General features: G+C 44.7%; 1 protein-coding gene across 1 annotated transcript in view; it reads left to right on the top strand.

Moving 5' to 3' along the window:
* GRIP2 (glutamate receptor interacting protein 2) overlaps window positions 1-12,278 on the top strand; it is a 181,958-nt gene that overhangs the window by 133,398 nt on the left and 36,282 nt on the right. Inside the window, exons 15-17 of the mRNA XM_084840214.1 lie at window positions 6,005-6,068; window positions 7,507-7,652; window positions 7,933-8,077. Coding sequence (XP_084696340.1) covers window positions 6,005-6,068; window positions 7,507-7,652; window positions 7,933-8,077 — 355 coding nt within the window. The remainder of the gene's footprint in view (window positions 1-6,004; window positions 6,069-7,506; window positions 7,653-7,932; window positions 8,078-12,278) is intronic.

Raw genomic sequence — 12,278 nt, 5'->3', positions numbered from 1 at the left:
AGATTGTTTTCAGTACCAGAATAAACACTCAGTCCTTTTACACTCAGTGTATGAGTGAATGCGTGTATGTGTTTGCATGTGTGTGGGGGTGGCAACAGGGTGCACAAGCGACAGCAAGCAACAGTGACAACAGGATGCAACAGGATGCACCACAGTAGAGAATTACTCCTCTCCCAAGTCTAATTGCTGGGATGGGGTGAGGGGGAGGAAGTGTGTGGGGAGGAGTATGGCTGAGGGCATCCATGGTGACACCGGCAGGGTTGCAATCCCGGGGGCTCCAGGGAGCTGAAATTGACCCCCAGAGTCCCCAAAGTTGCCCACCCCCAACGTAGAAGTCAAATGACATAGGGGACAGAATGGAACTGTCTGGGACACCATAGACCAATAGCTGTGGTGCTGAACAGCAGTCCCACAACACCACCTTCTGTACACAACCTGACAGGAAGGACCAGAACCACTGCAAAACAGTGTCCCCCGTGGCATGGCACGGCCCAGCCCCACCAGGTGGTCCAGAAGGATACCATGATTGATGGTACTGAAAGCTGCCAAGAGGTCCAGAAGAATTAGTAGGGCCACACTGTCCCCATTCAGTTCGCGGTGTAAGTCATTGTAGTTCATAATAAGGTTACTTATTTTGCAAGTGTGAAAAAGTGAAAAGACGGAATATCAGAGGAGCTTGGAAATAACATTTAATTTAGGATAGAGATTACTCTTCAGAACATGCTGTGATAGGTCCACCATCCCACCCATTATTTCCTATATTAAGGCTAACCATTGGCTTGTAATGGTAAATTTAAGTTTATTGGCAGTTAATCACTGTATTATATATGGTTGACTATTCTTATTACAAAAGGGGCTGCGGTGGCTTAGTGGTTAAGACGCTGAGCTGCAGACTGGAAGGTCGGCAGGTCAGCAGTTCGAGACCCGAGTGCTGCGTGACGGAGTGAGCTCCCGTCTTCAGTCCCAGCTCCTGCCAACCTAGCAGTTCGAAAGCAAGAAATTGCAAGTAGATAAATAGGTACCACTTCGGCGGGAAAGGTAACAGCATTCCGTGCACCTCAGTGTTCAGTCATGCCGGCCACATAACCACGGAAGTGTCTTCGGACAGCGCTGGCTCTTCGGCTTAGAAACGGGGATGAGCACCGCACCCTAGAGTCGGACACGACTGGTTCGGGACACCTTTACCTTTTTTATTCTTATTACACACATACAAGTCTAAAGTAAGGTTTTTTTATGCTTCTTTACATTAGCAGGATATGTAGAAGGCATTAAAACCATGTATGGCCCTTGACCAAAGTTTCACTGAGGTCCAAGTATACAGCCTAGAAGTTAACATATTCTCTGGAAGGAAAACCTCAAGTACCCCGAACTTCAACGTAGTGCAGTATTTCTTATGTCTTACATCAGGAGTAGGCAACTTGCAGACCTCCAGATGTTTTGGCCTACAACTCTCGTCATCCCTTACCATGCTGGCTAGAGCTAATGGGAGTTGTAGACCAAAACATCTGGAGGGCCACAAGTTGTTCACCCCGTCTTACACCTCCGATTTGACGTGTGTCAGCATATTTAAGTCATGACATTTCTACAGATCAATGATCTGCCCCCACCAGCTCGCCAAACAGCTGGGGCCTGGTTCTGCTGCGATTCAAGCGCACAAGGAGAATAATGCCCATGTCCCCTTTTGAAGACACCCTTGCTTGCAGAGGCCCATTTGTTGGGCACACGAGACAAAGCTTTCTCCTGTGGTGTTCCCAAAGTCTGGGACGTACTCCCTTTGGAGTTGTGACATGTCCCCACTCTCTCTGCATTCAGGAAGGGGATCAAGATACATCTTTTTAACTTACCTTTTTAAAATGTTACGGTTTTTAATGTTGCCCATGCTTTACTATGTATTTATTTGATTATGGGTTTTATGTTTTGAATTTTTTGTTAACCGTCTTCGTGGATCCAGAAAGGCAGTATAGAAATACAATCAATCAATAACAGAGTTCAGGCTAAAACCTACAATGATATAGGCCTAGTCCGTATTGAAGCAGAATGCCAGATTGCACAACCTGGATTTAGTTCATGTACTTTGAATCCTGCAATGCTGTGGGATCCAAGGCAGCTGCAGTTTCTCTGGCCCATTTCCTCTCTAGTCCTGTCATTTGCCACCCGCCTGCTCTGGTAAGACAGGCTTAAGCATGCCGCACAGCAGGCAGTAGAGGGAGATGGATGACAGGATTGGGGAAGGGTGAACAGGAGGAGCTATAGCTGCCTTGTTACCTGCTAGCTCTTACAGCTTTCCTCAGTTTGCAACCTCAGCAACCATAGGCTGGAAATCTGTTTTATTTTTTGCTGGTAGTATGATCATCCTGTGTTTATTATTTGTGATTGCTACCACTTTAAATTAAGTGTCTTGTGTTCTCTTAACCAGCATGCCCTGTGATCTTCAGTGGTTTGTCAAGTAAGGCTAGAGCAGGAATGGGGAAACTCCAGACTGCGGGAAGTCCTCATCCAGCCCACCAGCTCCTCCCCCGGGCCCCTCCCCGCACCAAAATCTCTTCTCTCCAATCAGCAGCTGATCAGAGATTTTCCCAGCTTCCCCCCCCCCCCACATTTAGGCCTTTAAGAAGCCTCAATTGGTGCCGATGGACATTTTTTTAAAGCCTGCTTGGTCTTTTCTTTATTAATGGATTTTTTGCATTAAGGAAAAGGATGGAGGAAGTAGTGGGAAAACAGTGGAGGCTCACGATGCCAGGATCCTCTGTAAACGTCTGTGACTGAAACAAGCCCTGTCTGGAAGAACTGTGTGTGAGGGAGAAGTGTGAGGGAGAGGTGTGTGAATGGGATTTGGCCCATCACATTGGGGGCCACATGCCAGTAGCGGGGTGGCCATTTGTTGTCATGCTGGCCAATTCCTTCTAGTACAGGGGTAGCTACACACCTTGGCGTACTACAGATGTTCTGCATTACAACTCCCATAAGCCCCAGTCATCATAGCCAATGGTCATGGGGTTGTAGTCCGAAACACCTGGAGGCCATCAGGTTGCCTAGTCTTGCTCTGGTACTCTGGGAATCTAGTACCATGTCCTTTTCAGCCACCACTTCAAGGCTGGATGAAAGCTTTGGTGGAAGAGAATGCAGATCTATAATAACACTCTAATATGAATGGCAAGATAATAGGCATGAGCATAGAGTAGTTTGATGCATTAAAAGCAAAGCCAGCCCATCTATGTTTCAAGGGAGGATTAAGTATAGGCCAGCTGGAAGCAAACCTGAATGAACAGCAAAGGGAGTAGCTTGCCAATGAAAATTTAATTTAGCTAATAAGATCTATCAGGGTTAATTGAATACTAATTGGCTACAGAGCTGTCTTCCTCACCCAAATTAGTTTGTATCTTTTGCATTTTGGGAGGGCCATTGTAAAACAGTCAGTACCATATTGGATTAATTTTTAACCAACTTTTCCTAGAGCAGAGTGTCCTTTGTTTAAAATTATTAAATCTGCTTTTGTAAACCATGCAAATTAGATGTGATCATTTTAAAGTAAATTGAATTTTTATCAGTTATGCTGAAGCCTGATCTGGAAACTAATTATTAGTATGCAAAATAGGTTTTGAGACCTATACTGTCACATCTAAATAAAATACCATTAAGTCTATTTGAAAAGGGTAGTTCAAATTGTTTTCATAGATAAACCCTCTGTAGAGATTTCTCAATTTCTGATGGTTGGGCACATCTGATTGGGCACATCTGATTTTGCACTTTTTTCTCCCATGCAATAGTCATGTGTATAGTTGCCATTGTAGGATAAGTGTTAGCTAGAATGCATCTCTAGTTTGCTGTCACTGTGACTAGAGAATGGTGGTTTAGGGCAGTTACAGGTCACATTCATGGAGAAGAGCAATTGGGTGTCTCTGTTTTCTAAAAGTGTCCTTCAGCAATTCAACCTTTGTAAATGCGGGAAACACATCCAGTCATTTTGCTAAGAGTCAGCTGCAGTGGTCATCTGGGATGGACCACTGGGCTGGTGTGGTTAGGCACACCAAATCTCAGAAAGGAATGACCCATGCTTTCAGATCCAGTCACCTTGGACTTTTCAATCTCAAGTACATCTGAATTGTCTGGTTGTAGCATCATCCAGTCTGAGATTAAATGAGAACTGGACTTCTAACTTCTGGGATGCGGTCAGTTGACTGCCATGGGTCACCAGTTCTGAATAGATTCTTCTTCTGTTTCCCATATTTGTCACTAATATGTATTTTCTTGAGCCCATTTTTGATGAAGCATCCAGAGTCCCTCCAGATGTTTTGGATCACAACTCCCATCAGCCCCAGCCAGCTTGGCCAATGGTCAGGGATGACACAAATTATAATGCAAAATATCTGGGGAAGTCTGCTTTACTTGATTCTTTGTACTTGGATATAGACAAGCGTAGACCTGTGAAAAGTGTTACAGTTGGTGTAGCGGAGTACATCCACATGTCCTTTGCTTCCCATCAGCCAAACTGTGAGCCCCTGCTTATCTGAACTTGTGCCTGAATGTTCCACATTGCTGCTAATATTCAGTGGCAGCATACACGCAATGTGCATGCACAGCTCTTCGACCCCATGCATTTTGAGGGAGGTGTTTTAAACACCATAGATCTCCCTACATATCCAGGGGGTCCCCCCCTCCAATACATAGAAAATCCTGTCTGGCCTGGCCTTTCCCCTGTTTTCCAGCTCCACACATCCTGGGGGAGTGGTACCCAAAGGCACCTCAGTTGTGAGGAGCATATGCTTATAGCTATGCTTCCTTTTAAAATACACAGATGTAGGGGCGACTGAACAACAAAGGGGCTCAGTCCTTCCATCTATTTTAGAAGGAAATGAAGCTAATTATACCCATGTTAAACTTTCATAACTGACAGGGTCTGCCTCTATTTGGAACTAGAGTATTGATACCAGAGATTAAGGGATTAGTCTGTTTCTGGCCCTTGTTAGTTTTGCATATGTTCATTCAAAAGTCCCATTTCAATTCCATCCCATTTCCACATTAATGTCTGTTTTTAAAAATGCACAAAATGGACAGGAATAGTATTTAAATACATATTTTGAACATCATTTCACAAAACACACATTCTAAATGTATTTTATCCTAAAATACACATTTTAATCTGCGTTTTGGTATGTTTTTTGAGCCAAGCGCTGCATTGCCAAATTCGGAGAAGTGTGCAGTCCAAAGGATAACTGTGTTCCAGTCCACACAGTAGTCTGGAAGGTGTGGATCAGGTCCCTTTTCTTTGAAATGTGGACTGAACGAAATCCTTGAGCATCCTTAATCTTTATCAGAGTACAATAAATTCAGTGAGAATCTGTACCTGTCATATTTAGCTCTGTGCTGCTTAGGTGATGATGTGTTTTGCCAGCACTTCTACAATGTTACATCAAGATTTGAAAGCTTAGTGATGAATGTGGCTAGAATATTTGTCCTTAACATCAGCTCCGACCATCCCACCGCTACTGTCTACCCAGGACATAATTACGACTGATTGGGCTTTGTAGGGGTATTGACTGGTGATATTTTTACATTATTACATTGAGGCGAATTTGTTCAAGTAGAACTTCCTTCACATCACAGTCCAGACCATTTGTGTGCATATGACACACACTGATCATAGAGAACAATGAAATACACAGAGACGGACGTTCCTTTTCTTCAAGATGCTGCATTCCGTATTGTATTGTCATTAGCAACATGGTACAATGACAGTCCAGAGGTTAATCTCCTTTTTTGGGGGAAGGATGCAAAAATGTGCTGTTGCATTCTTAAAGTGCCTAGCTATGCCTGGGCTTAATAAATTTTAGGCTAAGCATTATTAGTTCTCAGTAGCAATCTTTTATTAAGTTTTAAATTGCAAAACCAAGTGTAATGGAATGTTTCCTACTTTAGAATGCTTGTGTAGTACAGTGCTTAAGATGATCCTATGATTCTAGATGCCTGGATTGAGTTTTGACTGCATGTCTCTCTTACAAAACAGCAAGCAGAAAGTCTGGGGAGCCTTTAATTATCTCTGATATCAAGAAGGGGAGTGTAGCACACAGGTGAGTGATGTACCTGATTTCCCATTTACTAAGTAAGTAGGAATGGGTCTGTCGAAGGTTAAGATCTGCTACTCCCCCTTCTCCATGTTTTATAGGGAAACTCAGTCTAGATGCGTAGCTGAACCCAATTAGTAAATATGAAGCTGCCATATACTGGGTCAGACCACTGATTCCTCTGGCCATTGTCTGCTCTGACTAGCAATGGTTCTCCAAGCTCACTAGCAGGCGTCTTTCCCAGACCTTCCATCAGAGATCTTTTCAGCTGGAGATGTTGGAGACTGAACCTAGGATTTTCTGCATGCCAAGGATATGCTCTGCCACTGAACTATGGACCCTTCCCAGAATTCAAGGTCGAAGAACCATACCTCCCAACATTTTCCACTTGTGTTGAAGTTCACAGGTGTTTGCATATTCTCCTTCTATGCATAATATGAGCAGCCTCCGCATAGAAGTACATCTAAATGGAGCACAGTGTTGACTTTAATAGATCACTATTTTCTTGTGATATGGACTCCTGGGGTCCCCCTTAAGTGTAACTGATTCCCATACGAGAACTGCTGTTGGTAATACCTTGTGATGTAAAAATAGAACATGCAAAACATAGAGTTTGCTCTCTGACTATGTCTGCACTGGCTCATGTTCTTATGACATCTCTGGATGTGGGCAACAGGAGTGGGCAACATGTGGCTCTCCAGATGTTTTGGCCTACCACAAGTTGCACACCCCTGCACCAGTGGGTGGGGCAACCAGCACCTGATAACAGCATGTTCTTGTGTCCTCTTGTGGCATATAATTATTATTATTTATTTACTGCATTTATATCCTGCCTTCTTTCCTCTTGCAAGGAACCCAAGGAGGCTTACATTATCCTCCTCCTCTCCATTTTATCCTCACAACAACAGCCCTGTGAGGTAGGCTGGGCTGAGAGTCTGTGACTGGCCCAAGGTCACCCAGTGAGCTTCCATGGCCGAGTGGGGACTAGAAACCAAGTCTCCCGGCTCCCAGTCCAGCACTCTCACCACTACAACGCAGTGGCTCTGTGGTATATGGTAAAAATTAGAACTGTAATTCACAAAGTGGATTGTTACCACCAGCATCCTTCACTTTTTCTTCTGATGAGAGGCCATGACATGATCTGAAATTCCAGGATTTTCTCAGTTGTTTAAGGCACTCAGCCTGAAACATTGAAAAGATATCTAACTTGTCAGCAGTTGGGGAATAGCCACTGAAAATGAGGTATACTCTCCAGCTGGTTTTTAGTTATCCTAAGCCTGTTCCACACAAAACTATTTTTTCCCCACCTTGTGTTTTCAGTCACTATCCTTGTAGAGAAGAGTCGTTATACTGCCAACAATATTGCAGCAGCTCTTGAAAAGAACACATTTTGCCGCTATCTGGAATGTGTTAAAACATGGGACTGTTTTTCCTTTGTACACAGGACTGGCACCTTAGAGCCTGGAGACAAGCTGTTAGCCATTGATAATATCCGACTCGACAATTGCTCAATGGAGGATGCGGTGCAGATTTTAAAGCAGTGTGAAGAACTTGTCAAATTGAAGATCAGGAAGGATGAGGATAATTCTGGTACAAAAAACTCTGAATCAAGCTGTTATCAGGCCACATTAATAACATTCTCCAATGGTAAAAAGGCTGGCAGACAAACTGAGTGAGAACCATTATTCAGTTAATTAGTACATGCGCTCAGATGCCCTCTTTGGTGTGTACCTGTGCACATGGAGGTTCCTACAAAGAGATGTAAAGCCTTAAAAGTCACTTAGCGTTTTGCTGAGAAATAGTATGAGTTTTGAAGGCTGTGTGGATGGCTTCTATAGCCTTTACTCAGCATCTTGCTTTCTTCTAACAGACGAACAAGAAACGTCTGGTGCCATTATCTACACAGTGGAGCTGAAGAGATATGGTGGACCCCTAGGAATAACTATTTCAGGGACGGAGGAGCCTTTTGACCCAATAGTCATTTCTGGCTTGACAAAACGAGGGCTGGCAGAAAGGTGAGTTACAGGTTGCATCCTAATGGGAAGACGTCTGTGGTGGTGCCACAGGCACGAACCACCAGAACGTTCTCCTGCTCGTGTCCCGTTGAACTATATGGGAGCTGAGTAGGAGCTCAACCATTTTGTTGTGCACATACAGCAGGGGTGGGTCACTTGTGGCCTCCAGATGTTTTGGCCTACCACTCCCATCAGCCCTTGCCAGCATAGCCAATGGTGAGGGATGATGGGAATGCAGGCCAAAACGTCTGGAGGGCACAAGCGGCCCACCCCCGACAGACAGGCAGAGAGAGAGATTTGTTGCATATAATCTTGAGCGAAGGGGCGAGAGCTGTTTTTCTCTTGAACAAATATCACGTGTTCTGATCTCTCAAAGTGCAATCGTGTATTCCTTGGGGAGAATGTGAAACTTCTTCTGGGTAGCATATCTGTTGCTGTTGTGACCGCAGTACTGAATATGGTTGTGCAAGTTCACGAGCACCGATTTGGACTTGTGTCTGCGTGCCTGTCGCAAGCAAGGAACCTGTCAGGATGGTTGTGTTTGAAACGTGCAGCCACAGAGCCATTTGTAGTATTTGTTTATTTTTGAGATTCATGTCCTGCCTTTCTAAAAACAAAACTCACACACACACACTTTTCCCCAAGATGGCAAGCAGGGCAATTGTGGGCACCATTTTGCCAAATTACTCTGAAGGAGGAGAAATTCTCCACCTGCTCCTTGGGGTGGGGCTTACCACAGCAGTGGTAGTAGCACACCTTTTTTCCTAATGGCGGGTGTTGGGGGAGGGGTCCTGCTGCTGTAAGTGACAGCAGCAGTAACTGTGCTGCCAGCTTGACCAACATTCCCCCCCCCCATAATGCCCCAGACCAAGCGTCATTCTGGGGCATTAGGTAGGGTGGGGGGCACAAAAAGTGGTGGAGGATATTCAGAAAAAAATCTGTAAAGCAGCCTTCTTTTTCTAGGGGGCTGGGAAAAAGAAAAATCTTAGAAATTGTTTCCTCTCCTGAGAAATTTTGGCTCTGCTCTAGCATCTGCCCCATTCATTTCAAAGGCACCTTTGAACCCTCCCATGAGCCCTCCTGGGATTGAAGGCTTTAGACATAAAAATGACTGGAGTCTTCTAACCCCATTGAAAGCATCCTGCCTAAGGTCCATGCGAACAGTGGACTCTTTAAGCAGTGTGCCTTGTGTGTTCGGTTGTTTATTGCCCTGCATTTTTTCCTCTTGCAAGGAGCCCAAGGCGGCTTACATGGCCTCCTCTCCATTTTATCCTCACAACAAGCCTGTGAGGTAGGTCAGGCTGAAAGTCAGTGGCGAGCCCAAAGCGAGCTTCATGGCCAAATGGGGACTAGAACCCGGATCTCCCTGGTCCCAGTCCAACACTGCAACCCTACACCACACTGGCTCTCGCTGGCTTGTTCATGGGTTGAATTCCGGTGAAGGACTTGCCCTGGAACCATGTATATTTTATACCCCTTTGTGTTGATCGGTAAGTGTTGTTCCTGCTAAATCACGCATGCAGAGTAACAGGCCCAGGTGAGCCTAAACTTATCTAGCGCTTGTGCTATTGTACTACTTGGTATACTATACACTATTGGTCTTTAATGGGTAGGTTAGGACCCACTACTGTGTTGCAGCCTGGCCTGAGGTGGGTTGCAACAGCAGCCCCACCACCAGATCAGATATATGGTCTGCAAATTAAAAAGTGGGTTCCCAGCGGCAGGCCTGGGCTAAAGGTAGGCCCCAGGTCTGAAAGGGCTGCTATAGACCATCTTAGAATTTGGCCTGCTTCAGACATGCTGGTTGTAGCCATACCCTGAGATTTAAGGATCCCTTTGACCCAGGGCTGCCGTTTTTCTTGTTGCATATACCTAGCTATGGGCAGAGCTGAGTCTGAGGCAGGATGACAGAGGGTAAGTTCCTTAGCTCCAGTCTCTATCTGTAAAAATCTCCATTTGTTAGATGTATATCAGCAATAACCCACCTTCCATTGTGGCTAATAGTTAGCCGCTAACTGCTCATAGTCATAGTACAGAGAGGAATATCTGTTTTCAGTGGTGCATCAGTAATTTTTACCAATGGCAGGAGAGGCAGGATGGAGATGTCTGAATTAACACAGCAAGGTTTTTTATTCTAAAATAAAAGTAATGTACCTGCTTATAGGATGTTACAGAATGAAATTGTGTTATTTCATGGATAGAAAAGAAAGAGCGCCTAAACTTTGTTTAGGAGACTTACTAATGGAAGTTCAGCCTCTTATTGGTCCCAAACTGTAGGTTAGAAGCTGAAATCGTCGTATAATATTTCAGTGTCTGCAGTGCCCTCTGCTGGCAGTCTGACTGCCCACTAACAAGGCAACGTTACAATAATCCATTGTTGGGACTGAGCAGAATTCCCCCCACCCCAACACACAAACACACATTCTCTCTCTCTCTCTCTCTCTCAATCACATCCACACAAACCCCTACCAACCTTTGCAAGACCTTCATCCCTGCAAAGTTAGGGATTGAACAGTGGTGACTTGGAGGGCTGGGAGTCACGCCACTTTTGGAGGCTGTACTTACATTTCAGGGTGGCTGAGAGTTTGCTGCAGGGTAGGGCGTTAACTGGAAGGGAAAAAAAAGACTTGCCACCACTTCAGGCAGTGGCTTGGCTCTTCAAAGTAGGCATGCTGCATTTCTGAGCAGAACACCCATGATAACGTGTGATGATGTAGCATAGTTTCTTTGGGGAACAGGGGAAGATGTCTGCCACCTTATTTAAAAAAGAATTCAGTAAAGAAATATTTAGCCGCCTTAGAATCATAGAATAGTAGGGTTGGAAGGGGTCTACAAGGCCATCGAGTCCACCCCCCTGCTCAATGCAGGAATCCAGGTCAGAGCATCCCTGGCAGATGGCTGTCCAGCCTCGTCTTGTATGCCTCCAGTGTGGGAGAGCCCACTACCTCCCTAGGTCATTGGTTCAGTTGTCATATTGCTGTAACAGTCAGGACATTTTTCCTGATATTCAGCCAGAATCTGGCTTCCTGTAACTTGAGCCCATTATTCCGTGTCCTGCACTCTGGGATGAAAGTTGAAAAAACACTTGAAAGTGTTGAAAAAACTTTTACCTTGTTGAAAAGTAAGTACAACCACCTCTGTAAGTGATGTGACTCTTCCCCCTCCCTCCCCCAAAAGATGAATCAATCTTCAGGGAGGATTTTCACACACACACACACACACACACACTGCCCAGCCTCATCTCTAAATGCGATGAAAATAGCTGAGGCAAATCCTTCAGTCCAGGACTATGCTGTGTGCTCCGAACCCCACCCTTCGGGAACCTTAACTTTTTTGCTTTGATATTTGAGTGACACCATAGTGACCCCTAGTGGATGGTTAGGAAATCAATGAACTGAGTCAAAACAGGAAAAAGCACCCGATGTGAAGTACCTGAACTATATCCTAATGAACTGCTGACAAACAAGATGTGGAACACCGACTGCATAGCGGTGTGCTACGTTTTTGCCTTCTGTACCTGAACATAGACTGTGTCCTTTTGTGTCCTGTGAGAGCTGAAAGCAAAAGCAATTTATATGCAAAAGGAAGTGTAAAGGAAAGGTAGGGCAGACTCTTCTGATAAAAAGATACAATAAGATATAGGTTCTTATAGATCCTGTCATCCCTGATAGGTAGAACAGCAGAACTACAGTGGGAGGGGACATTCTTTTCTGTTGCTGCTGCCCGGCAGGGTTCCGCAAGCCAGCTGAGCCTGGCTATACAGTATTGGTCTCTGCTGTGTGACTTCTTTGTTCTTGTGTCTCTCTGTATTTAACCAACCCCTCGCTCAGCAAGCATTGCAGCTGATCACATGCATAGAACTGAATGTCTGTTACAGCAGAAGCCAGCTCAATAGAATAACTGTGATATAAAGGAAGATATGACATGATATTTTTTTTATTGTATCCAATATACAAACCACAGCTGAACCATTCTTTGGGCTCCAGTCATGTGCTGGGCGATAGAATGTGGGATTGGACAAGGAATCACGTTGTTCAAAAGTAATCTTCATTATTGTAGTCCCAATCTGCAGCACCTCGGGGGCTGAATAAATGCACTGCTCCCAGTAGATGAATTGCTACATTCTGGCTAACTCATATTGAACAAAATCAATTTGCTTGAAAGTTCACTACACTGAGGAACACTCTTTATCAGGAATAGG

Source organism: Heloderma suspectum, chromosome 2 (assembly GCF_057233095.1).
Source record: "Heloderma suspectum isolate Gila_16-S chromosome 2, 16-S_ref, whole genome shotgun sequence".
In the NCBI taxonomy this organism is placed as follows: domain Eukaryota; kingdom Metazoa; phylum Chordata; class Lepidosauria; order Squamata; family Helodermatidae; genus Heloderma; species Heloderma suspectum.
Note: the sequence above shows the minus strand (reverse complement) of the source record. Positions and strands in the feature narration are given on the sequence as shown.